Source organism: Balaenoptera acutorostrata, chromosome 9 (genome assembly GCF_949987535.1).
Source record: "Balaenoptera acutorostrata chromosome 9, mBalAcu1.1, whole genome shotgun sequence".
NCBI classification, from domain to species: domain Eukaryota; kingdom Metazoa; phylum Chordata; class Mammalia; order Artiodactyla; family Balaenopteridae; genus Balaenoptera; species Balaenoptera acutorostrata.
In genome coordinates, this window is record NC_080072.1 from 62,333,599 (window position 1) to 62,355,918 (window position 22,320).

Below are 22,320 nucleotides of genomic sequence, written 5' to 3' on the forward strand. Positions count from 1 at the left end.
TGTATGTGCCATCATTTGGACACGGGTGAGCGTCTGGAACCGGACATACAGGGAGGAAAAGGTGCTACTTGCGACTTTTGGGGTGCTCGGAGATAAGTAGGCAGCTGGCTTTTCCAAACTGCTTTGACGACCCAGAGGGAAAGTGCTTAACTGAGCAGTGTGCTCAAACCAGAAACTTGAAAGTTTACTCTTTTTTTAAAAAATTTTATTCAAGTATAGTTGATTTACAATGTTGTGTTGATTTCTTCTGTACAGCAAAAGCAAAAAAGTGACTCAGTTATACACATATATTCTTTTTCATATTCTTTTCCATTTTGGTTTATCACAAGATATTGAATATCGTTCCCTGTGCTGTACAGTAGGACCTTGTTGTTTATCCATTCTATATATAATAGTTTGCCTTTGCTAATCCCAAACTCCCAGTCCTTTCCTCCCTTATTCCCCCTCCCCCTTGGGAAACTTGAAAATTTTCTAGGTGTCTTTCTTATCTCTCACATCCAGCCAGTCATACCAGCCTCTTGAATATCTCAGATCCATACACTTCTTGCCACTTTTACTGTCATTACTTTGGTTCAGCACGACTACTACATAACTATGCCAGTAGCCTCCCAGCCGGTTCTCCTTCTTTCAGTCTTGTTACATTTCAATCCAGACACCACATTGGAGGCTGATAAAGCACAAATCTGATCTGGGCGTGCCCCATTAAAAACCTTTCCTTCAGTCCCTCCTATTTGCCCTCAGGCTTAAGTCTAAACTTAACATGGTTCACAGGGCCCTTCTTGTCTTTCTGAGTTCCTCAAATGCACCATTATCCCTCACCTCCAGACCTCTTCTAAATCCCATCCCCAACACAGCTAATTCTTACTCATTCCTTAGGTCTCAGTTTATGAAGCCATCTAAGTTAAGAAGCCTTTCCTAACCCTGCAAGATTGGGTCACAAAGCACCCAGTAGTTAGTTACTCATTCTACAGATCGTTTTTAAATGCCTCCCTTCTCTGTTCCAAGAACTGCTAGGTACTAGGATTACAATGGTGACCAAGATGTGAGATTACTGTTCTTTTATTTTTTTTAAGTTTATATTATTTTTACTTATTTATTTTTGGTTGCATTGGGTCTTCGTTGCTGCGCGCAGGCTTTCTCCAGTTGTGGGGAGCGGGGGCTGCTCTTCGTTGCAGTGCACGGGCTTCTCATTGCAGTGACTTCTCCTGTTGTGGAGCACAGGCTCTAGGTGCGCGGGCTCAGTAGTTGTGGTGCGCGGGCTTAGTTGCTCAGCGGCACGTGGGATCTTCCCAGAAAAGGGATCGAACCCATGTCCCCTGCATTGGCAGGCAGATTCTTAACCACTATGCCACCAGGGAAGTCTGAGATTCCTCTTCTAATGGAACTTAAACCTTTTATGGGTGGACTTAAGAAGAATAAACTGGAATTTGTTTGATTTAGGTTGGTCTGAGAAGGCCTCTCTGGGGAGTTGACAGTTAAATTGAGGCCTAAAAGACAGCCATGCAACAGAAGAAAGGAAGAACATTCCAGAGTGAATAGGTTACGCAAAGGCCTTAAAGCAGGAAAGAACTTGGCATCTTAGTGTTCAAGAACCTAAAAAAAGACCAGTGTTGCTGGATCATGTTCAGAAAGAACAGTTTTATGAGATGAGTCTGGAGAAATGGTCAGGGACCAGATCACACAGTTAGGATTCTAATACAGCAGCATAAGCAGGAGATGATGGTGGTTTGGATTAAGCTGGTGGTAGAATATATTAGGGGAAGAGTGAATGACAGTTCTTATTTATTTATTTTTGCTGCATTGGGTCTTTGTTGCTTCGCGGGGGCCACTCTTTGTTGCGGTGTGCGGGCTTCTCATTGCAGTGGCTTCTCTTGTTGAGGAGCATGGATCCAAGAGCATGTGGGCCTCAGTAGTTGTGGCACGTGGGCTCAGCAATTGCAGCACACGGGCTCTAGAGTGCAGGCTCAGTAGTTGAGGCGCAGGGGCTTAATTGCTCTGCAGCATGTGGGATCTTCCCGGACCAGGGCTCGAACCTGTGTCCCCTGCATTGGCAGGCGGATTCCTAACCACTGTGCCACCAGGGAAGTCCCAGAATGATGGTTTTTAGATGCGGAAATAGACTCAAGGGTATCTAAAAAAGACTGATGAATATGATGTGGGACTTGAGGGAAAGAAAGGAATGAAAGATGATTTGACTCCTGGGTATCTGGGTTGAATTACTAGTTGGAGAGTACTGCCATTTACTGAGATGGAGAAAATTACTATTAAAGAGGTTTGAAAGGAAACTAAGAATTCAGATTTTTTTTTTTAACCTATTAAGCCCTGAGATGACTATGAGATACCCAAATACATTTGGCTGTCAGATAAGCAGTCGAGATATGGAAGTCTGGAACTTGCACATATTGTGTACCTTTGTGTCACTTCGTTGGTAGTTCTACATTGTCTGTCTTAGCCAATAGATTATAAATTCTTTGAACATAGAGCCTGTTTTTTCTATCTGTGATCCTGTTCCCTTCCCCATCCCTAGAATAGTACTTTACCTATCATAAATACAGTGGACAAACTGTGCATTATACTCACTAAGATTTTCCTGGCTAATGTTTTTAAAATATTTTTCACCAGTATTTCTCCAAACAAAAGAGGTTTTGTCTGTTTTTTGCTTATTTAATTTTCTTATCTCCTGCCTGCCTCTCCCCTTTCCAGATTTTTCATGTTAATGTCAGAAAATCATTTCTCAGGGACTTGTTATGACTGCCTTTAGAAAAATTAGACAAACTATACACCCTTCGAGGAGACCATTAGTTAGTTTTAATAAAGCAACTCAGAATACCCACCCTTTCTATAGCTGAGGACCCTTTGTCCTGTAAAATGTGAAACGGGAAATCTGAGAGCAACAAAGTGACAAAGATTTTCCTGCAAAGCAAGAACAGTTTGGGAAGGAGTGAAGAAAGGGAGAAGAGTTAGTCATATCTCCTTTTCTGTATGCCATTAGAAGTGAGGACTAGTTTTTTAAAGGAGTGATTTCATCCTTTGGTCACAGTCTTGAAACAAATGCAAATAGTTTGTGTGAAGCTTGAGCAAACAATGTAATGGACTAGAAAGACTGGTGAGCTACTCATCAGAAGGCATGAATTCCAGACCTGATGCTACCTGCTTCTTGACCTTTAATTAGTTATTTAATTTCTCTGAGTGGATCAGATAATCATATAAGAGAGAGAACTGCAAAGCATTCAGAAGAATTTATGAGCCCAACCAGATTATAAACTTCATTAACTTCTTACACTTCTCTTCACCACCCTCCCCATAGGCTAATTCACATTAAATACTTAATTAAATTTTTTCTCCATGATCTAACACTTAAGAAGAATTATTCTAGATTCTCTGGTCTAGCCCAGTTATTTTGGATTTTCTAATCTAGTCCAAAGGAGGAAAAAACTGTATCAGTGTGTGTGCATATATGAGCATGATTTTTTATAGGCTATTAAGGTACCTTCTAAAAACTTGGTAATGAGGGAATTAAGCTGAAAAGCCTTAGTAGTAGTTTTCAAGTGTAGGCAACATAAGCCTTATCTGGAAACTTGTGAGACATGCAAATTCTCAGGCCCTCATCCCAGACTTAATGAAATCAGACTCTGATGTTGGGGCCCATAAATCTGTGGTTTATCAGTCCCTCCAGGTCATTTTGATGCACACTAAAGTTTGAGAACCCAAAACATCTCTAGTGTGAAAAGGATGCATCACCTGTGTTAGCATGATTCCATTAAATATTTGCTTCATCTAATGCCCCTTCTTCAAGTAACTTTGTTTATAATTTAGCTTAATATGTTTTTTTTTTAACATCTAGTTTTATCCAAACGAAGATATGGGCTTAAGATGAGTTCCTTCCTTGTGACAGTAATTTTTCGTGATAAATTAGTAAAGCATCTTGGATTATAGTTCATCTCCCATGATTAGAAACAGAGAAAGCAAGTATTCCAGAGTATTCCATGTTAAATTTAAAATGCACTATAATATGTCCACCTGGACCCAGCATATTTTCATAAGCATAAGTCTATCAGAGTCTTCAGTCCTAGACATTGACTTGAGCAATCTCTGGGCCGTCAAAACAAAAGCCAACTGAGGTCCTAATTAATTCCCTAACATTTATACTTTTCTCCCTCTCTTTCCATCTCATTCTGTTTCTACTTCTGTATGTGAGAGATTAAGAGGACCCAAGGTTTTTATTATATTTATTGATTTTTCTAATTAAAAAAGTAATATTTAAAAAATATTTAAATAAGAAATATTTAAAATATTTAAATAGGAAATATTTAGAAAATATTTAAAAAGGAAATAAAAATCACCTTTAATCTGACAACTCAGAGAGTACTTTTTAAAAGAAGGTTATCTGTGTGCCTAACTATTCTCTTTCTCCCCATCCCCCCCAAGCTAAGACTAGATCAGTCCCCTTGTTGTATTTTCTCATGGTATTCTGTACTTTTTCTTTATAGAATTTTCCACAATTTCAGTTTTATGGTGTGATTATTGGTCACTGTAAGTCTAGTGACCAGGTAGGGACCTTGTATATTTTGTCCATCACTTATATTATCCCCATCACCTGGTATTTATCAGCTGCACAATAAATGATTGATAAATAAGTAAATATATTGGACTTATTAAATTGGAATATGGTTTGCTGACTGTGATGGAACTGAAGGCAATGTAATGCAATATCACCATCCTTCCCAATAAAATCAAGAAGAAAAATAAATTGCAATAGATACCACATATGGAATTGTTCCCAAGTCTGTGATCATGTTTTCCTAACTTTAGTATTCTCTCATTCCTGATGCTTTATTCAGTTATCCATCAAACATTAATTCAACATACTTTTAAGTCAGGCAGTAGAGAGAGGCAAAACAAACTAGATGACAAGAATCTAAGGGAATACTATGAAAATAACAAAAGGAATAACTAATAGTGACTGTCTAAAAGGATCTTATTGCATTTTTTTCACCAGCCAATGAATGGAAAGTCTTTTTGCCATTTGCTGGAATTTACCAAGTGAAATGCAAATAGTAAAAATACTTCAATGACCTTTTTCATTTCAGTTCTCAAATTTATTTATTTCTCCACTAGAGGGCAATAAACCCTTAAATAATGACAATTTAACCATCCTTCCTTTGAAAATAACAGCAATTAGTGCTTGCACAATTAATTTAGAAATTAATTCGCAAATATTTCTGCTTACATATGTTTTTCATTTATTGGTGAGTTGATAGACCAGATCTCCATCTTCATGAAACTTTAAGACTAATGGGGGTAGAACCAACAAAAACAAGTAAGCATGTATCATCTGATATATAATTTTCATGATTGCATATATCACAAGCACGATTAGTACCATGAAGGGGTAAAATGGGTGATATCATAGAAACTAAGAGGAAGGAAGTATTTACCTGAGATGAAATGGGGCTCTCTAAGGGATAACATTAAAGATTGAAGCATGAGAATGAACCAGCTATTTGAAGTACTGAGGGAAGAGCATTTTAGACAAAGAGAAAGGTAAGCACAGAAGCCTGAGAAAGATTATTTGGTGTGTTTGAGGAGCAGAAAGAAGGCTAGCATGGCTTGAAGTGCAGTGATTAAGGGGGCGAGTGGTACAAGGTGAGGTCAAGGAGGTGGGGCTAGATGAGCTAGGGCCTGACAGGCATTGTGAGGAATTGAGGCTTCATTCTAAACTGCAAGATTTTAAGCAGGTAAAAGATGACATTTTCAGGAGGGAGTTTTGTCCTATTTTATCTCCCCTAGCTCATAGGCAGGTGTACCACCATGTTACACCCTACCCCAAACTGGATTTTAGAGGAAATGTAGAGGGAAGATGCCTTTGCTGACATACATTCCATCATTTGTTGCATTGGCAAGAAGGAACTTGAGGTAAGTAGCACTAAAAATAGCAGTGTTCTCTGGCTTTTCTTTCTGCCTTTTCCTTGTATCCTGTATCATCACCTCCTCTACCTTGTCCTTAGAGATTGCCATGTAGCCTAAAGTGACAACCAAATCTAGGAAGACGTATCTGCTTTTGGTAGAACCTTATTAGTCATGTATACCTAAAGGTTCAAAAACAAGGATAACAACAAGAATTAAGCAGAGTTAGATTTTTTTTCTATGCCCCCTTTAATAACATAGATCGGTGATTTATGTAAATCCATTTATCTATAATCTTTGTAAGTTCCCATCTTACTGCCTTAGGTGGCAAGATTTTATTTTCACAGGAATATTTTGATTGATGGACAGGATTAGTAACATTTTAAGATACCCATTCCATAATCACATTTCTAAATTTGTGATCATTCTCAGGAGGAGCTATACCTAAAAGATTCTTTTATGATTTTTAAACTGATGACTTCCACTTTGTCGAAATTTGCTGATGCCAGTCTCAGAAACAGTTTCACCCATTTGCAGAAATTGAAAGCTTTTGCCGTGTGTTTACAAATGAAAATTTATTGGTATAGCTTTATATTGAACATGTACAGAGATTTTTATTTCAGAGCATTTATATTATGCTATAAATAAGCTAATCAATTTAGAAAATTTTGAGAAACCAACATTTGAGTTTTTAAAAGGAAAGTATAAAAGAGGTGAACTGCTATTTTATTGTTTTACTTCTCTGATGTGTTTTATACAAGGCTCATAAAGCACTTTGAACTCTCATTTGACCATGCAACATTTTTATTTTTCTATCTGTACACTCTAAATTGTCTTTTTTTCCTCTTCAAGCTGTGTAAAAATGTACATACTGAAATCTAATGAAGTGATTTATTTTTCCAGCTGAAAAGAACTATTTCCCACCAATTTAGGTTCTTTTAAACATTCCTGTAAGTTCATTTAAGTTCCTTTCAATTAATAGTGGAAACAAGTTCTATATAGCTCTTCTTATAAAGATGTTGAAAGAAGTTAAATGACACCTTTCTTGAATTACTGGGGTGGAACATTTATTCAAAAACAGAATATTTGCTTGAACTACTCTGTTTTAAATCTTATTTTCTTAATTAAACAGAAAAAGAAAATTAGTTTTCCAATACACTAACATTTACTACAAAAAAAACATCTATTGGCTTTGCAGGGAAGTTTAAGTGATTTTCCTAAGAAATGAATTACACGCATGCAATTAAAGATTTGCCATTCATTCCATGGCTATTTTGTTTTGCAGACCACAGTGAGGACACATGAATAGAAGAAGAAAATTTATTCTTGCCTCAGTTCTTGCTCTCCAGAATTCTAGTTTTATATACCCTTCATGTCAAAAGTGCTTCTCTCGGATAATCCTGGTCTCCAAAAGGTAAAAATAAAACCTGAAAGTGTGAGAAAGAACATGCAAGTGTACACTGTAGATTTCCTATGGCTCAAAGGCAAGTAAGGATTAAGTTTGTACCAGGACATAAGATTCTCTTAGATTGGTTCTTCTGTAAATCCTGGAATAGAATTGGCTGGTAATCCTCTATTACTAGAGGGATGTTTCAAATTATCTCCAAGTCTTTACTAAGTACCTGCTTCAGAGAAGAAAACTAATTTCTCAGAGAGGAAGTCACGATCCTGATACAAAAACTTAGTACACTTCTGGCATATCCCTGGAAATAGTGTAGGGGTTTTTTGTTTGTTCACTGTTTGCTTATTTTTGCATAATCTCCAGATTATTTTTTAATAAATGAATAAACTCCCTGAGAACAGGGACTATGTTATTGCAACCTCTGTATCCTTCAGCACCTAGAACAGTGCTTGGCACATAATACTTTATTATGGTGCCCAGATTCAGGCCAAGTAGACCTGAGAGCCTAAGATTCGTCTCTGATCTTTATAGAGTACAGGTGAGAGGTTAGGGTTGGAGTTCCTTAAGAATACATTCTCTCTTCCTAGGGGTGAGAATAAGAATATCTAGTAAGTACCTAGTAGTATGTAAGTAGAGTAGTAGGCCAGCAATATTCTTAACTAGTCTTTTTTGTCTAGTTAACATTGTATGGGGAGGAATTGACAGTTCCAACCCACACCTGGACTCTAAGTCATCCTTCCAGTAGTTTTCACTATTTCTTTATTAAGCCATTCTTTCAAGAACTCATTTGTAAACTGAGAGAAAGAACCTATTTGTGTTATTCATCATTAAATCCTCAGCATTCAGCCTATGGTTTAGTTCATAGAAAATACACAATAAATGTTAAATGAATGAATAAATGACAATGTGATAGTGTCTAGGTTGTCTTCGATCTAGACTTAGCTTCACTCATTTTCAGGTTCCTACCCATTTTCTGAAAAAACTAAAACCAGGGACTGTTTGCCTTTGATCAGGACCTATTCTTAGAAGCAGTGTGGTATAACGGAACGATTTCAAGCTTCGGAAAACACAACAGGGTTGTAGATAGGCTCTGACACTTGATAGTTGTATGATCTTGGGCAAGTATACTTTACCTATTGCATTATATCCTGGTGATTAAAAAGCACAGTTCTCTGGAGCCAGACTGCCTGGGTTCAACTCTCAACCCTGCCACTTAAAGCTGTGTAGCCTTGGGCAAGTCACTTAAATTATCTGGATCTCAAAATGGGGAAAGTAATAATACCTGCTTCATAGGATTGTTGTGAATTAATAAATGCTTCAAACATTGTGTGATACATAATTAGTAATATATAGATGTGAAATATTTTTAAAACTGAGTTTTTTCTCCCAAGTCATTTCTTTTTTTATTTTAAATATTTTTCATTGTTTATCTGAAATGCAAATTGAAGTGGGCATCCTGTACCTTTTTTTTTTTTTTAATTTTTATTTATTTATTTATTTATTTATGCCTGTGTTGGGTCTTCGTTTCTGTGCGAGGGCTTTCTCTAGTTGTGGCAAGCGGGGGCCACTCTTCATCGCGGTGCGCGGGCCTCTCACTATCGCGGCCTCTCTTGTTGCGGAGCACAGGCTCCAGACGCGCAGGCTCAGTAATTGTGGCTCACGGGCTTAGTTGCTCCGCGGCATGTGGGATCCTCCCAGACCAGGGCTCGAACACGTGTCCCCTGCATTAGCAGGCAGATTCTCAACCACTGCGCCACCAGGGAAGCCCCCCAAGTCATTTCTTTTAAAGATAATCTATAACAACCATTTAGGTTGAACAATACTGCCATTTTTACCTCTTTAGGCTGGTAATAACAATAGATAACATTAATGAATGTTTACTATATGCTACACATGGTGCTAGGAACTTTGTAAGCATTATATCTTTTAATACAATAGCCCTGTGCGGTGATGCTACTGTTAATGCCAACTTGCAAAGGAGAAAATTAAAGCTTAGAAAAGTTAAATAACTTGCCCCAAATCACAAAGCCAGTGAGTTAGTGGCAGAAACATATTCAAGCCTAAACAGTCTGACTGCTATCTACATCCATAATCACTGTATTACCTCTAAATTAGCAGTGAAATTGGTATCCATAATGATCCCTCCCCCTCTCTTTCCCAGAGTTTAAGATGCCCCCAGAAAACTGAGCTCTAATTGGACCGTTTAGTCACATAAAATCCACAGCACTTTGTCCTTGCCTGTGGAAATGTAGTCCACAAAAATATAGCCTCTCCTCTACAGATATTACATTGACAGTGCTACACAAAGTCTATTCCCATAATTTCCAGTGCTTATCTTTTCTACTGTTATCTCTGCTTTCCTTTTTTCTTACCTGGAGTCAGTTGTGAGCCAGCACAGGAAACAAAAATTCCTCACAGCTGCAGCACAGCAAGTTTATGACAGGAATTCCACACTGTAGCCTTTGCAGAAGATTTTAGAGACAGTGAAGAGCAAAAAGACTGCTCCCTAAAAGTTTTTCATTGAACCCCAAATCTTAGTGACAACCACCATAATAGGTTTTGTGTTTTATGGGATTAACTTTTTTCTCTTGTTAACCTCCAAGATTAGAGCAGTGGTGGTTTTCAAATTACTGTTCTGCAGAGCCTTAGGGCTCTGTGCTTCTAGAAGGAGATAGGATTAGAGAAGTAATAGTAGATTGTGCTGACTAGTAGGTAGGGCTTTAGGGCCCCCACTTTAGTTTCAACAACAGCTCCATTCTCAGCCTTGAATTAGGGTTCCAAATTAGATTTCTTTTCAAAAAAGATTCCATGACTTAGATAAAGATACAGATAAAGACATAAAAATGTAAAAAGTATATGTACAGTTGACCCTTGAACAACACGGGGCGCCAACCCTCTACACAGTATAACCTATAGTTGGCCCTCCATATGTGCAGTTCCTCCATTTATGCAGGTCCGCCATACCTGTGGTTCCTCCATATGCACAGTTCCACATCCAAGAATTCAACCAACCACAGAATATATAGGACTATATAGTATTTACTCTTGAAAAAATCCATGTATAAGTGAACCTGTTACAGTTCAGACCTGTGTTGTTCAAGGGTCAGCTGTGTAAAAGTTAGTTTGGTCCTTCATTATCATATTCATATATATATATATGAATATGTGTATATACATATATACACATTTGTATATGTGAATATGGTAATCTCATATGAAGGAACAAACTTTTATATATATATATATATATATATATATATATATGATTTTATATATGTATGGGGGAGGTGTATGTACTCCCAAAAATTATGAGCAAGAAAGGGGACTCATTTGTCCATATAAGCAATCCAGCCAGCCTAAACATGTAAATTGCCCTTCTGATTCACTTAACGGGACCCATTATCCCTTTGGTCTAGAAATCTGTCTCCAGCACTAAGAGCTTTCTTTTCCTATGTTATTTTTTAATATTTTTCATTACCTTTACCTGTGAAATATGTAAAATATTGTGTGTTATGGTTATGTGTGCAGTTTTCTGGGAGAGAGAGAGTCCATTGCTTTCATCAGATTTTCAAAGGGTTACTAATCTCATCAATTTTTCTACTTTGGGGCTAAATATAAGTACACTAACCTAGAAAAATAAATGAATGAAACTTAATGTTTTAACTGGTATCAAACAAAAAAGGTAACAAATACAAGTATTATTTTAGATAGATCCTTTCAGAGGCTTCTTGAGGTCAAAACTTTTCATAATAATTCTAAGGCATAATTTGCCTTTTCACTCTCATTCTCATAAAAGTGCATAGTGGAGTTTTCCAGAGGCTCCATGACATGTGATATCACAGCAGAGTGAGCAGAGAAGGAGGTATGAGAATCCAGCTGTCTATTAAGACAGACATTAAACAGGTTTGCAAAATATAAAACAATGCCACTCTCTTCTCACTAATTTATTTTGGAACACATAGTTACATTTTGTAAAAATATGTTCTTTTTGTTAACTATGGATCTAATAGCGATGGATCTATTTTTTAAGGTATTAATAAGTATTTTTTAGAATTCTCAATTTCTCACTTTCATTTAATTTCTCATTTTCAATTGGAAATATAGATAGATATTACCCGCATAAGCAAAAGCTCTTTGGTTTTCTCAATAATTTTTAGGAGTATAAAGAGTCCCAGAGACCAAATATGTTTGAAAACTGCTATTCCATAACAAATGACACTTTGGAAATGAGGTGCCTCTAGAAGTTAAATCAGGGGACTGTGATTTGAATGTGTCGTCTCTACCCTTGCTTCTCAAAATGTGGTCTGAGGAACAGCTGCATCGGCATCACCTGGGAGCTTGTTAGAAATGCAGAGTCTTGGGCCTTGTCCCAGACTTAGTGAATCAGGATCTTCATTTTAAGAAGATCCCTAGGTGATTGGTATGCATACTGAAGTTTGAAAAGCTGTGATCTGTATTACTCCATACTAACATTTATTTCAGTTCAGACTTATTCCCAAAAGGATTAAAGGAAACTACATAAATATCTTCATTTTATATATAACATAAAAGTATAAATAATATAGTGTGTATATGCATTAATGCTAATAATGCATTAATACTAGTCTTTCTTAGGCTATCATTGATACTCTGTATTTGTAAGATCGTTCATTATTAACTATACTGTTCTTATAGTTATACAAGAAAGAACTCCAGGCAAGGAATCCAAAGCCTTGGATTTGGTCATAAAAATCACTAACTTTGTCACATTGGGCAAAAATTCACCCCAATTTCCCAGTTTGTGAATGGGAGTAAATGCCTTGCTTATGTATCGGAAGGAAATAATGTATTTTGAAAACATTTGTAAACTGTAAAACACTGATGCACATTAATTCTAAGATTTGCTAGGAATTTTACATTAGACCTGAATGCATTATTAGTACATAATTTTTAAAGAAGTTCTAAAATATATTTAAAACACTTAATTCATTTCACTAGAGCTTGGTACTAATGAGGTTTTATGCCCTGGTAAGTCAATTACCTTCACTTCATTCTATGGCCAGACTACAACACAAACTCCAGCCAATTTGGTTAAGATTATATGAATGGATCGGCACAGATCCATCATCAGTGTGGGAAAAAAAATTAATAATTAGCACAGATGTAATGATGGTGAATCAGTAACTTCTTTTTTTAATTTATTTATTGTTTTTACTTATTTTTTTGGCTGCGTTGGGTCTTCATTGCTGTGCACGGGCTTTCTCTAGTTGCAGGGAGTGGGGGCTACACGGGCTTCTCATTGTGGTGGCTTCTCTTGTTGCAGAGCACAGACTCTAGGTGCACGGGCTTCAGCAGTTGTGGCATGTGGGCTCAGTGGTTGTGGTTTGCAGGCTCTAAAGCACAGGCTCAGCAGTGTGGCACATGAGCTTAGTTGCTCCGCGGCATGTGGGATGTGGGATCTTCCCGGACCAGGGCTCTAACCTGTGTCCCCTGCATTGGCAGGCGGATTCTTAACCACTGCACCACCAGCGAAGCCCCAGTAACTTCTTATATGTAGGATTAACCTTTGTTCAAAAGAGTCACCTTGTGAGCCATGGAATTCAGGCTCCCCCTAGTGGCTGTCTGGCAGCAATCAAATTTATACAACTGTCTCTAACATTATTTTCTATTCACATTTTTAAGCCAGATCATTAGCGACATGAAGAAAAAACAGTTCTAGGATTAACCATTACCATAAGGTGTTTTAAGGGGTCAATTTGTTAAATTATGAATGTGAAAAATGGATAGCAGAGTTCTAAGATATTGCAAACAACTAGAAAAGAGGGAAACATAAGTAGAAGTGACAGTAACCATCACAATACTTAATATAATTATGATGGAGAAGCAGACTAAACATATTAATTTGACAAGATCTGTACTAGATTCTTTCTTTACTTTCTTTTCTTATACTTTGTCTCATTTTATCCTTCTTCAACCCTGGATTTCACAGATGAGGAAATCTAAGTTTAAGGGATTTAGTATCTATCCCAAGACCAGACTGCTAGTACATAACAGTAGTGTTATACTTGACACACAGTAGTTTTGTGTTTTTTTTTAATATAAATTGATTTATTTATTTTTATTTTTGGCTGTGTTGGGTCTCCATTGCTGTGCGTGGGCTTTTCTCTAGTTGTGGCGAGCGGGGGCTACTCTTCATTGCAGTGCACGGACTTCTCATTGTGGTGGCTTCTCTTGTTGCAGAGCACAGGCTCTAGGCATGTGGGCTTCAGTAGTTGTGACACACGGGCTCAGTAGTTGTGGCACTCGGGCTTAGTTGCTCCGTGGTAGAGGGATCTTCCCAGACCAGGGCTCGAACCCGTGTGCCCTGCATTGGCAGGCAGATTCTTAACCACCATGCCAACAGGGAAGCCCATACACAGTAGTTTTTGATAAGAAAGGCTTTGGGGGGGAAAAAAAAAGTGTTTGATAGAATTCAGACTTGGAAAAAAAAAATCAGCTAATGTCTAAACATGACCTAGGCCTTCTTCACTATTAAACATGAACCACCACCACCCCACAAAAAAAAAAAAAAGAATGCCTTTGGCCATAATTGCCTTACAAACAAGTTAAACAAGATGTTTTGTACCTAGTTTTTATAATCTAATAAATTCTCAGCATATTTCAATGAATTAAATTAAAGAAAGTAAAGTTATTCTTATAATAGTGAGAAAAATATGACTAGGTACTTAGTGTATAAATATTTATTAAATGTTTCGAGGTTATTCATTGTCCTTTTAACAGAAGATAGACATTCAAGTTCAGGTCTTCTGTAGGTGTGGTGCTCACTTCATTATATCTAGTTTGCCCCCACCCCCAACCTCGGACTATAATATGCCTCATTTGTTAACGATGATTTAGCTACCCAATAACAACCAACCAACAACCAGCCAGCCTCCCTCCCCACACCTCTCTCTCTCCCCACACCCCTCTCTCTCCCCACACACGCACACACAGTTTTCCTTCAATTTCTATCAATTTGGTGCTACTTAATTTAAATCAGTAAAGTAACTGTTATGAATAGAGAAAATTCAAAAGAGGTTGATCTGAAATCATTTAAGAAGGATGTAACTTGTACATTGTGTACACAAAATATTATTTTTAATCTTTAATTTCCAGATTTGTTTTACATCATATTAAAAAAAAGTTAGTGAACATCTCTATGCTTTTTTTCCTCCACTTTACCAGGTCTAATTGTCCAAAATGTGGCTCTACTGGTGAAGCTGAAAATGCCAGTTACAGATATAAACTTGCCTTAAAAGTTGCAGAATCAAACAAATTATTTGGTATTACTGTATTTGGAAGCTGCTTAGATGCATTTTTTGGTCTTACAGCCACTGGTTTGCACAGGTAAGAATATTTAAAGCATTCTTTTTCCTAGCTACTACTTTAGTACATCAATAGAATTTGAAGATATGTGGGGTTTTTTTGTTTGTTTTATTTACTTTTGGCTGTGTGGGGTCTTTGTTGCTGCTTGGGGACTTTCTCTAGTTGTGGTGAGCGGGGGCTACTCTTCGTGGCGGCAGGCGGGCTTCTCACTGCGGTGGCTTCTCTCTTGTTGCGGAGCACAGGCTCTAGGCGTGCGGGCTTCAGTAGTTGTGGCACGCAGGCTTCGGTAGTTGTGGCTCGAGGGCTCTAGAGCGCAGGCTCAATAGGTGTGGCGCACGGGCTTAGTTGCTCCACAGCATGTGGGATCTTCCCAGACCAGGACTCGAACCCCTGTCGCCTGCATTGGCAGGCGGATTCTTAACCACTGCGCCACCAGGGAAGCCCCTGAAGATATGTGTTTTTAAGGTACTATGCATTTAGTAAAAAAGATGATCACTCGACCTCAGATCATCAGTTCATTTAAAAGATAATCAAATGAGAAATAGAAAGATGTTTATTTCCTGAATACATATTGTGATGATGTTAAACCATGCTCCAACCAAACTGTAATTAGACTATTAAATTACAAAACTCTAATCCAAGTTAGAGAAATATATAATAAGAAAGTAAAATTGTTTCAAACGGAAGGATTATTCAAATCAAGTGGCTAAGGTCTCTTGAGGTGGAAGAAGCTATTTGAAGGAATATTTGCATATCAGAAATTGAATTTTGTCATTTATTTCATTTGCATTGCAGCTTCATCTGCATAGTTTGACCTGTTAAGATGTTCTGAGAATGTAAGGATATATGTAAGCAACTGAAGCTTTTTCTCCCCTTCAATCTTCTGCCCTCCTCCCCTAATACTTAACAGAGGAAATCTCTGTTCATCTCCTTATAGTTGAGAGCAAAGTGATTTGAAGAAAGGGAGAGCCAAGGGACCACAGCCAGGATTGCCAGCGATGAGGAAAGACTTCCCCCTCTGCTTTGAGGAGAAGGGTTAAAGATCCCAGCACTACTCCCACTGACACTTTTAGAATAATTGCTGGGCCTGATTACTAGGCAGGCATCTACTTTATTCACACTTGATCAGTTGTTTTTGTCTTTCTAGGCTATAGGAACCTAGAGGGAACAAAATGCGTAGCTCTTAAAGTCACTTTTTTTTTTTCCCCTGTATGTAACTCAAAAGTTTCATGCTGTATTTTCAAACTAATTGTGTCTTCTGACTTTATGGCAAGTTAAAATTTCAAAGCTTATCTCTTCCCATTTTTTATTTTCTTTCCAATCAAGGTACATTCAAGATCCTAATGAAATTCCAGAAACACTGGACAGTGATGCAACTCAGAACCTATTAACTAAAGCAGTTGAAACTTGCTTTGTTGGACAGAGCTTTATTTTTGGAGTGACGGTAATTGAGACTAGCTTTCTTTTTATTATTATGCTAACATTTCCATTGTAATGAAGTGATTTTAATTTTCTAAATAGTTTTTAGGAGTCATAAGTGTGAGAGCCTGTAGAAGCACTTTAAGCTTTGTAGAAATAGGCTATAGGTGATCTGTTAAAATACCATGTATGACAACTTCCTCTTTCAAAAGTTAGAAGAGCCCCATTCAAATGCATTCAGAGCTTTAAAAATCTACATTTATTATAAATTCACAAGTTAGATATTTTGTTTTGATATTTGGTATTTACTATACCCTCTAAATTCAGTTCAGATTCTGTAGTAAAACTTTCGTCAACTCTAGCTTTTTAATCTTATCGATAAAAGGAGAAAGAGGGAACTAACATTGAAGGCAAAGTAACTGAGTGTTGATAACTGTAAGAATAGGTTAGGAAGGATCATCTTAAATAATTATAAAAGTGACTATAGAAAAAGTCTAGAGAATGTGCTGACTGAAGGAGTAATCGCTTTCTGTCTCTTATATGCTAAAGGGAACAAATCAGTATTTTGCCTACACTGCAGTCAGGGTTTTAAAATGTGGAATACAGCACTTCACAGCTGAACAGTGAGAAAACCCAAAGGGAAGATGAAACCAGGAGCTACAGAGGTTTTCTTTCTTAAAATCTCAGATGGCTCTTTTTCTTCTTTTTTTTTTTTTTTAAAGTGAATACATTCCTTTAAACACTCAAAGCTTATGGAAGCTAATGAGAAATATAATAGTAGTTACCATTTATTGAGCAACTACTATTTGCTAAGCACTACAGTTTTTTTTGTGTTATTGCTAATACAGTAATCCTGCATTTTTATCCTTATTTTATAAATGAGAAAACTAAGGCTCCTAATAACTTGTTCAAAGTCCCAACACTAGGAAATTTTAGAACCAAAATTTAAAGACAAGTCTCTTTACTCCAAGGTTTACTTCCCCATAATTTCAATTCCTCTAGCGTTAAACCATATAACGCTAGAGGAATTGAAATTACGGGGGTGGGGGTTATAGTTGCATCTGTTTTTAACCTTTTAAATCCCTGTTTCACATTTGAGTCAAAGGAAGAAAATATTATTCTGATTTAAATTCATTTACTTCTTTCACAGAATTTTGAAAGCCAGCATGGACAAGGTTCAGGTTCCAGCAACCTCTTAGAGCAGTACTCAGACCACAAGAGAAAAGTTAAAGCGCTAGTAGCTTGCCAGATTCTTCTACCAGACCCAGGTGTCGTAGGCTTCACTGTCATTGACTATTTCCATCGGCTTTTGCAGCTTTCTGATATCAGGGAACTTCGCTGTGGCTCCCAGGCACCAAATAGCCACTTACTTGCTTTCGAAAATTCAAATAGCGACGTCAGCAGCATATGTGGCCCTGACAGCAGTTCTTGTTGTTTTGAGTCCCATGGCAGAGATGATTTTTCAGGATTCTGGCAGCTATCACTTGAACTCACTTCCATTGTTTCACAACTAACAGATGATGATGATTTTTCAGCTTCAGAACAAAGCAAGGCCATTGATACTCCTCACCAGAACAGAATGTGCATTTCCTCTGCAGAGGCCACTGGTTCCAATAGCTGTCATGATACCATTCAGGGTTTATGGAGCCCTGTTTCTTATATGGATAAAAAGAGTGCAGCACAAAAGCCGGGTGAAGAACTTGGCTTACAAGCTAATCAGCCAAGTGCTGTTCATAGCAATCATCATGAAATTGGAGTTCCTGGTTCTAATTTATTCCCTTTGAAAGTGCAAGAGCCCCTTGAGCCAAGTAATACAAAATCCTTCCACAGTGCAGTGGAAGTTAAAAATATATATTCCCAGCATGAGCTAACATGTCACCAGTATCATGATGTAGATACCCCCGCTAGCTTTCAGGAGAGATCTATGTGTTGTACACCTTCATCACTCAGACTTGAAGAGATAGCTGGGGGTTCTCAGGACTGTGACCCTGAGATCTGGGCTGACCTTCCACTCTCTGAAAGCCTAAACAAATTTCTGGCAGCTATCGAAAGTGAGATTGCTATAACCCAGACAGATGGCAGTAGCAGGAAATGTCATCTAGATAATGACATCAGTAAATTACATGCAGACCACAGCAGGTTTTCTGTGACTCCACAGAGAACTACTAGATCCTTGCATACACCACCTATAGGCTTAAGATCACCACAAGCAACAGTCAAAGCAAACTCCAGCAAAAATAACTTCCTTTCCAACTGTGAAGCAAATCCAAGTCCTAGTGTTCATAAGGAGTCACAACCAGAGAACACAGCAGAGACTATCTCTATAAGTAGTAGTGAAAGAGGCATTTCTGAAAATCTTCTACCAAATGTTTATCTGTCAGCTCTGTTTCCATCTTCAGAAGGCTCAGGCACAACAGTTACTCTTAAGTCTACCAGAATTCCACCACATGAGGCTGAAATTTCACTTAAGCACGATACTTCAGAGACTGACCATTCTTGTCTCAATAGCAAATATTTTAATGGATGTGGAGAAAAATCACTATCCGAAATGAGTGAAAAGTTGACAACTTTGAGTTCTAGGAGGTATAATGATGTTTCCAACCTTCACAACTTAGAAAATAAACAATACTGTAGGCGGCCAAAGAACCAGGGTGACAGTTTGACAATTTGCAGGAAACTCACATATCCTTTAGAAGCTCTTTGCAGTATGCCAAATAAAAGTACGAACACATTGAAAGAAATGTCTTATGAACACACTGGTAATAACCTAACACCAAACTGTTCTACTGGTCATGAAGGTTGCTACAATGCTTCTGCTGATCTCTTTGATGATAGTCCTAAAGAAATGGACATGGCAACAGAAATGACCAAAAAGTCACAGGATATTTTGTTACAGTGGGGAAAGTCTTTGGCAGAAAGTCATCATACAGAATCTGATTTTTCATTGAGATCACTCTCTGAAAACTCCAGCCAGTCTTCACAAAAATTATCCTTGCAAAACACATCTGCCTCTCTGTATCCAAAAACATGTCCCTCTCCACCTCATTTTCAGTCAGATTCAGAATATGATTTTGAAGATAGCCAAGACTTTGTTCCATGTTCACAGTCAACTCCAGTTATAGGATTCCACCAAACTAGAATTCATGGAATGACAGGAGCTTTCAAAAAATTACCTGCCTTTTATTTGGACCTTGATGCTAACTATAAAAAGACAAGGATTTCCTCTGTAAATGATGCACAGCAAGCCACCCCTAGCTGTCCAAAAAATATAAAGACACCCAGCCAGAAATCCAGAAGCCCTACTGTATCTAGTATTACACAACCAGAGATCTCCAACAACTGTCCTGTTGCTAAGTACCTTGAAACTGATGTTGATGAATGGGTCCCTCCTACCACACAAAAAGTATTTCCTTCAGAAATGCTTGGATTCCAGGCCGTGGGTCTAAGGAAATGCCCTGCTGCTTATAATTCTCCTGATGAAAAAGAGTTACCAAGAAAAAAACTGAAATATGTCAAACAAAGAACTGATAAATGCTTAATTAAGAAAGAGTTAAATTTGAAGAATATGCTTGCAGCAGCAGAACCAAAAACTCCTGACTATAACAGTACAGGGTTAGGCTGGATTTTCAAAGAGTCGGTTTTGGGACTTGGTTCCCGTTCAGAAGTCAAATGTTGCCTTGCATTTTCAGAAGATTGGTCACCTTCAGTGCCTGAAACTAAAAGTGCTTGGTCTCCTGAATTATTCTCATAAAATGTCACCTGAACCCAATTTCTGAGCTTTTAAAGGTAAGTCTGTTTGGAAACTCTTGCCTCCAGTGTCATGGAAAGCGTTCTTACCATTTTGAACACTTGAAGAGAAGCAAATAGAAAAGAGGTGCCGTTGTGCCTTTTTAAATGGGGGGAAGCCATTGTTTTTCCCAGTGTTTTATCCAGAATACTCTGATTTCAGATAATTTGGCACTTTATCTTATATTATTGATTGTACTTATGTATTGTCAGTTTTGCTTGTTGAAAGTATTTGTTAAAATCACACATACATTCAGAAATAAAGCCTTTGCAAACCAAAACTTAAAGTCTTTCTTAATTGTTCAGCTTAGATCAGAAAATGTCTACCATGTATTAAGCCAACTACTGTTCTGAGTTTGTGATACAAAGCTACAACACCACTGATCTCAAAAGATTTTAGTCTACTGGGTAAGACAGAAATATAACGGACAATTTCAGTACAATGCAGTAAATGCAATGATAGAAGTTTTTAATGGATATTAAATTTATGTTGCTCTGGGAGCATGGCAGAGAATCAGTTAACCCAGCAGCATCTATGGGCTGGGGATAAGAAGAAAGGTCAATAAACACTTACAATTTAGAGTTAAATGTGAAACTGTCACTATTTTATCCAGTAATTATTTGTTGAATGCTTACTACATGCCAGGCACTATGCTAGGTGCTGGGAATTCAAAAATGAAAGTCAAGCTCCTTACCTCAGAAACTCATGGTCTAGAAGAGTAAACAGTTCTCTGATAGGGAGATAAGCTCAAAGGGCTAATAAGGAGCAAAAATGAAGAATAGTTTCTAGACATTCACGTCCTTAGCAGCACCTCAGCTGCACCCTGTAAAAGCTTTGTGTGCCTCTGGTCAGCTCCCTTTGCCATTCCCCACAGCAACTATTCCAAATCTTCACTCTCTTCGTGCCACCGACCTACCTACTCTTGCCTCGTACTTCATGGAGATCACCTGTATTCCCTTACCTTCCCACACCCATACTTACCCACTTGTCTGTATCGACTCACCCACAACTCTTTTTCCTCTAACCTCAGAAATAATGCACACCTCCTATTTAGTGCTAATCTTTCTTTTTGGGCTGTTGATCCATTATACCCATCTTTATCGTCTCGCTCTACTGGCTCTCTCCCCTTCCCCCACTTTTAATTTTGAAAACTTGCAAAACAAAAGTTGAAAGAATGATACAATGTTATAGCATCTATACATACGACCTAGATTCAATTATTTAACATTTTGCCTTTTGTGTATGGGTGTATTTTTTCCATTGTGTCTATAGATATATATAGTTGTTTCTGCTGAACCTTTTTTTTTTTTAATTAGCTTATTTATTTTTGGCTGCATTGGGTCTTCGTTGCTGCGCACGAGCTTTCTCTAGTTGTGGCGAGCGGAGGCTACTCTCCATTGCGGTGCACGGGCTTCTCATTGCGGTGGCTTCTCTTGTTGCGGAGCATGGGCTCTAGGCACGTGGGCTTCAGTAGTTGTGGCACATGTGCTCAGTAGTTGTGGCTCACGGGCTCTAGAGCTCAGGCTCAGTAGTTGTGGCACAGGCTTAGTTGCTCCGCAGCATGTGGGATCTTCCCGGACCAGGGCTCGAACCCGTGACCCCTGCAGGCGGATTCTTAACCACTGCGCCACCAGGGAAGTCCCTTTGCTGAACCTTTTTAAGGTAAGCTGCAGATATGACATTTTACCTTGAAATACTTCAACATGAGTTTTCTTAAAATAAGGACTTTTTTCTACATAATTATTGATACAATATCATCACACTAAAAACTATAACAGTAGTTCTACAATATTGTCTAATGTTTAGCCCATATTTAAGTTTTTCTACTTGTCCCTAAGTTGTAATTGTTGTCGATGTTGTTTAACCAGGATTTCATTAAGGTGACTCCATGGTGTTTGGTTATGTCTCCTGTGTCTTTCTAGAAGTTCACCTCTTTTTTTCCATCACATTGGGTTTATGAAAATATCAGACCATTATTTTGTAGAATGTCCCACATATAGATTTTTATATTTGCTTCTTTATAGTATCACTACCTTGTCTCTCTGTCTCCAGTATTTCCTGTAAATAAGGTCTAAAGACTTGATTAGATTTAGGGTTTGGGCAGAGATATTTAATAGATTTATGTTGTGCACTTCATATTGTATCAATGGAGACACAGTGTCAAGTTGTCCCACTATTAATGATGCTAAGTAAGATTGCTTGCTTAAGATGTTGCCCACCAGATCTCTCTAGTCTACAGGTACTTTTTTTCTTTTTTTTCCTTTTATTAAGAGTAAAGAGTCAGTATTATAGTTGCCTACCAGTGGTGTTAATGAGTTTCCATTTCCTGCTCTCTATCACTATGTACTCAAGAATTTTTACTTACTCAGTGATTTACAGTCGGTTTCACTCATTCTTTTTGACACTCCATGTAATGCTTGCTCCCTCACTTCTAGCTACTGTTGTTTATAGCCAGTCTCCA

The 22,320-nt window shown here is 37.8% G+C and overlaps 1 protein-coding gene across 6 annotated transcripts in view; it reads left to right on the forward strand.

Moving 5' to 3' along the window:
- DDIAS (DNA damage induced apoptosis suppressor) overlaps positions 1 to 22,320 on the forward strand; it is a 36,297-nt gene that overhangs the window by 621 nt on the left and 13,356 nt on the right. The window contains exons 2-7 of one of the 6 annotated variants that reach the window (XM_057552888.1): positions 5,791 to 5,916; positions 6,811 to 6,857; positions 7,193 to 7,321; positions 14,513 to 14,674; positions 15,980 to 16,097; positions 17,223 to 20,203. In XM_057552888.1, the coding sequence (XP_057408871.1) occupies positions 7,209 to 7,321; positions 14,513 to 14,674; positions 15,980 to 16,097; positions 17,223 to 19,823 (2,994 nt within the window). In that variant the 5' untranslated portion in view covers positions 5,791 to 5,916; positions 6,811 to 6,857; positions 7,193 to 7,208 and the 3' untranslated portion in view covers positions 19,824 to 20,203. Of the gene's footprint in view, positions 1 to 5,010; positions 5,917 to 6,810; positions 6,858 to 7,192; positions 7,322 to 14,512; positions 14,675 to 15,979; positions 16,098 to 17,222; positions 20,208 to 22,320 lie in introns of those variants that run through there. The other 5 variants (XR_009009254.1, XM_057552886.1, XM_007187601.2 and 2 more) reach the window with 5 other exon arrangements.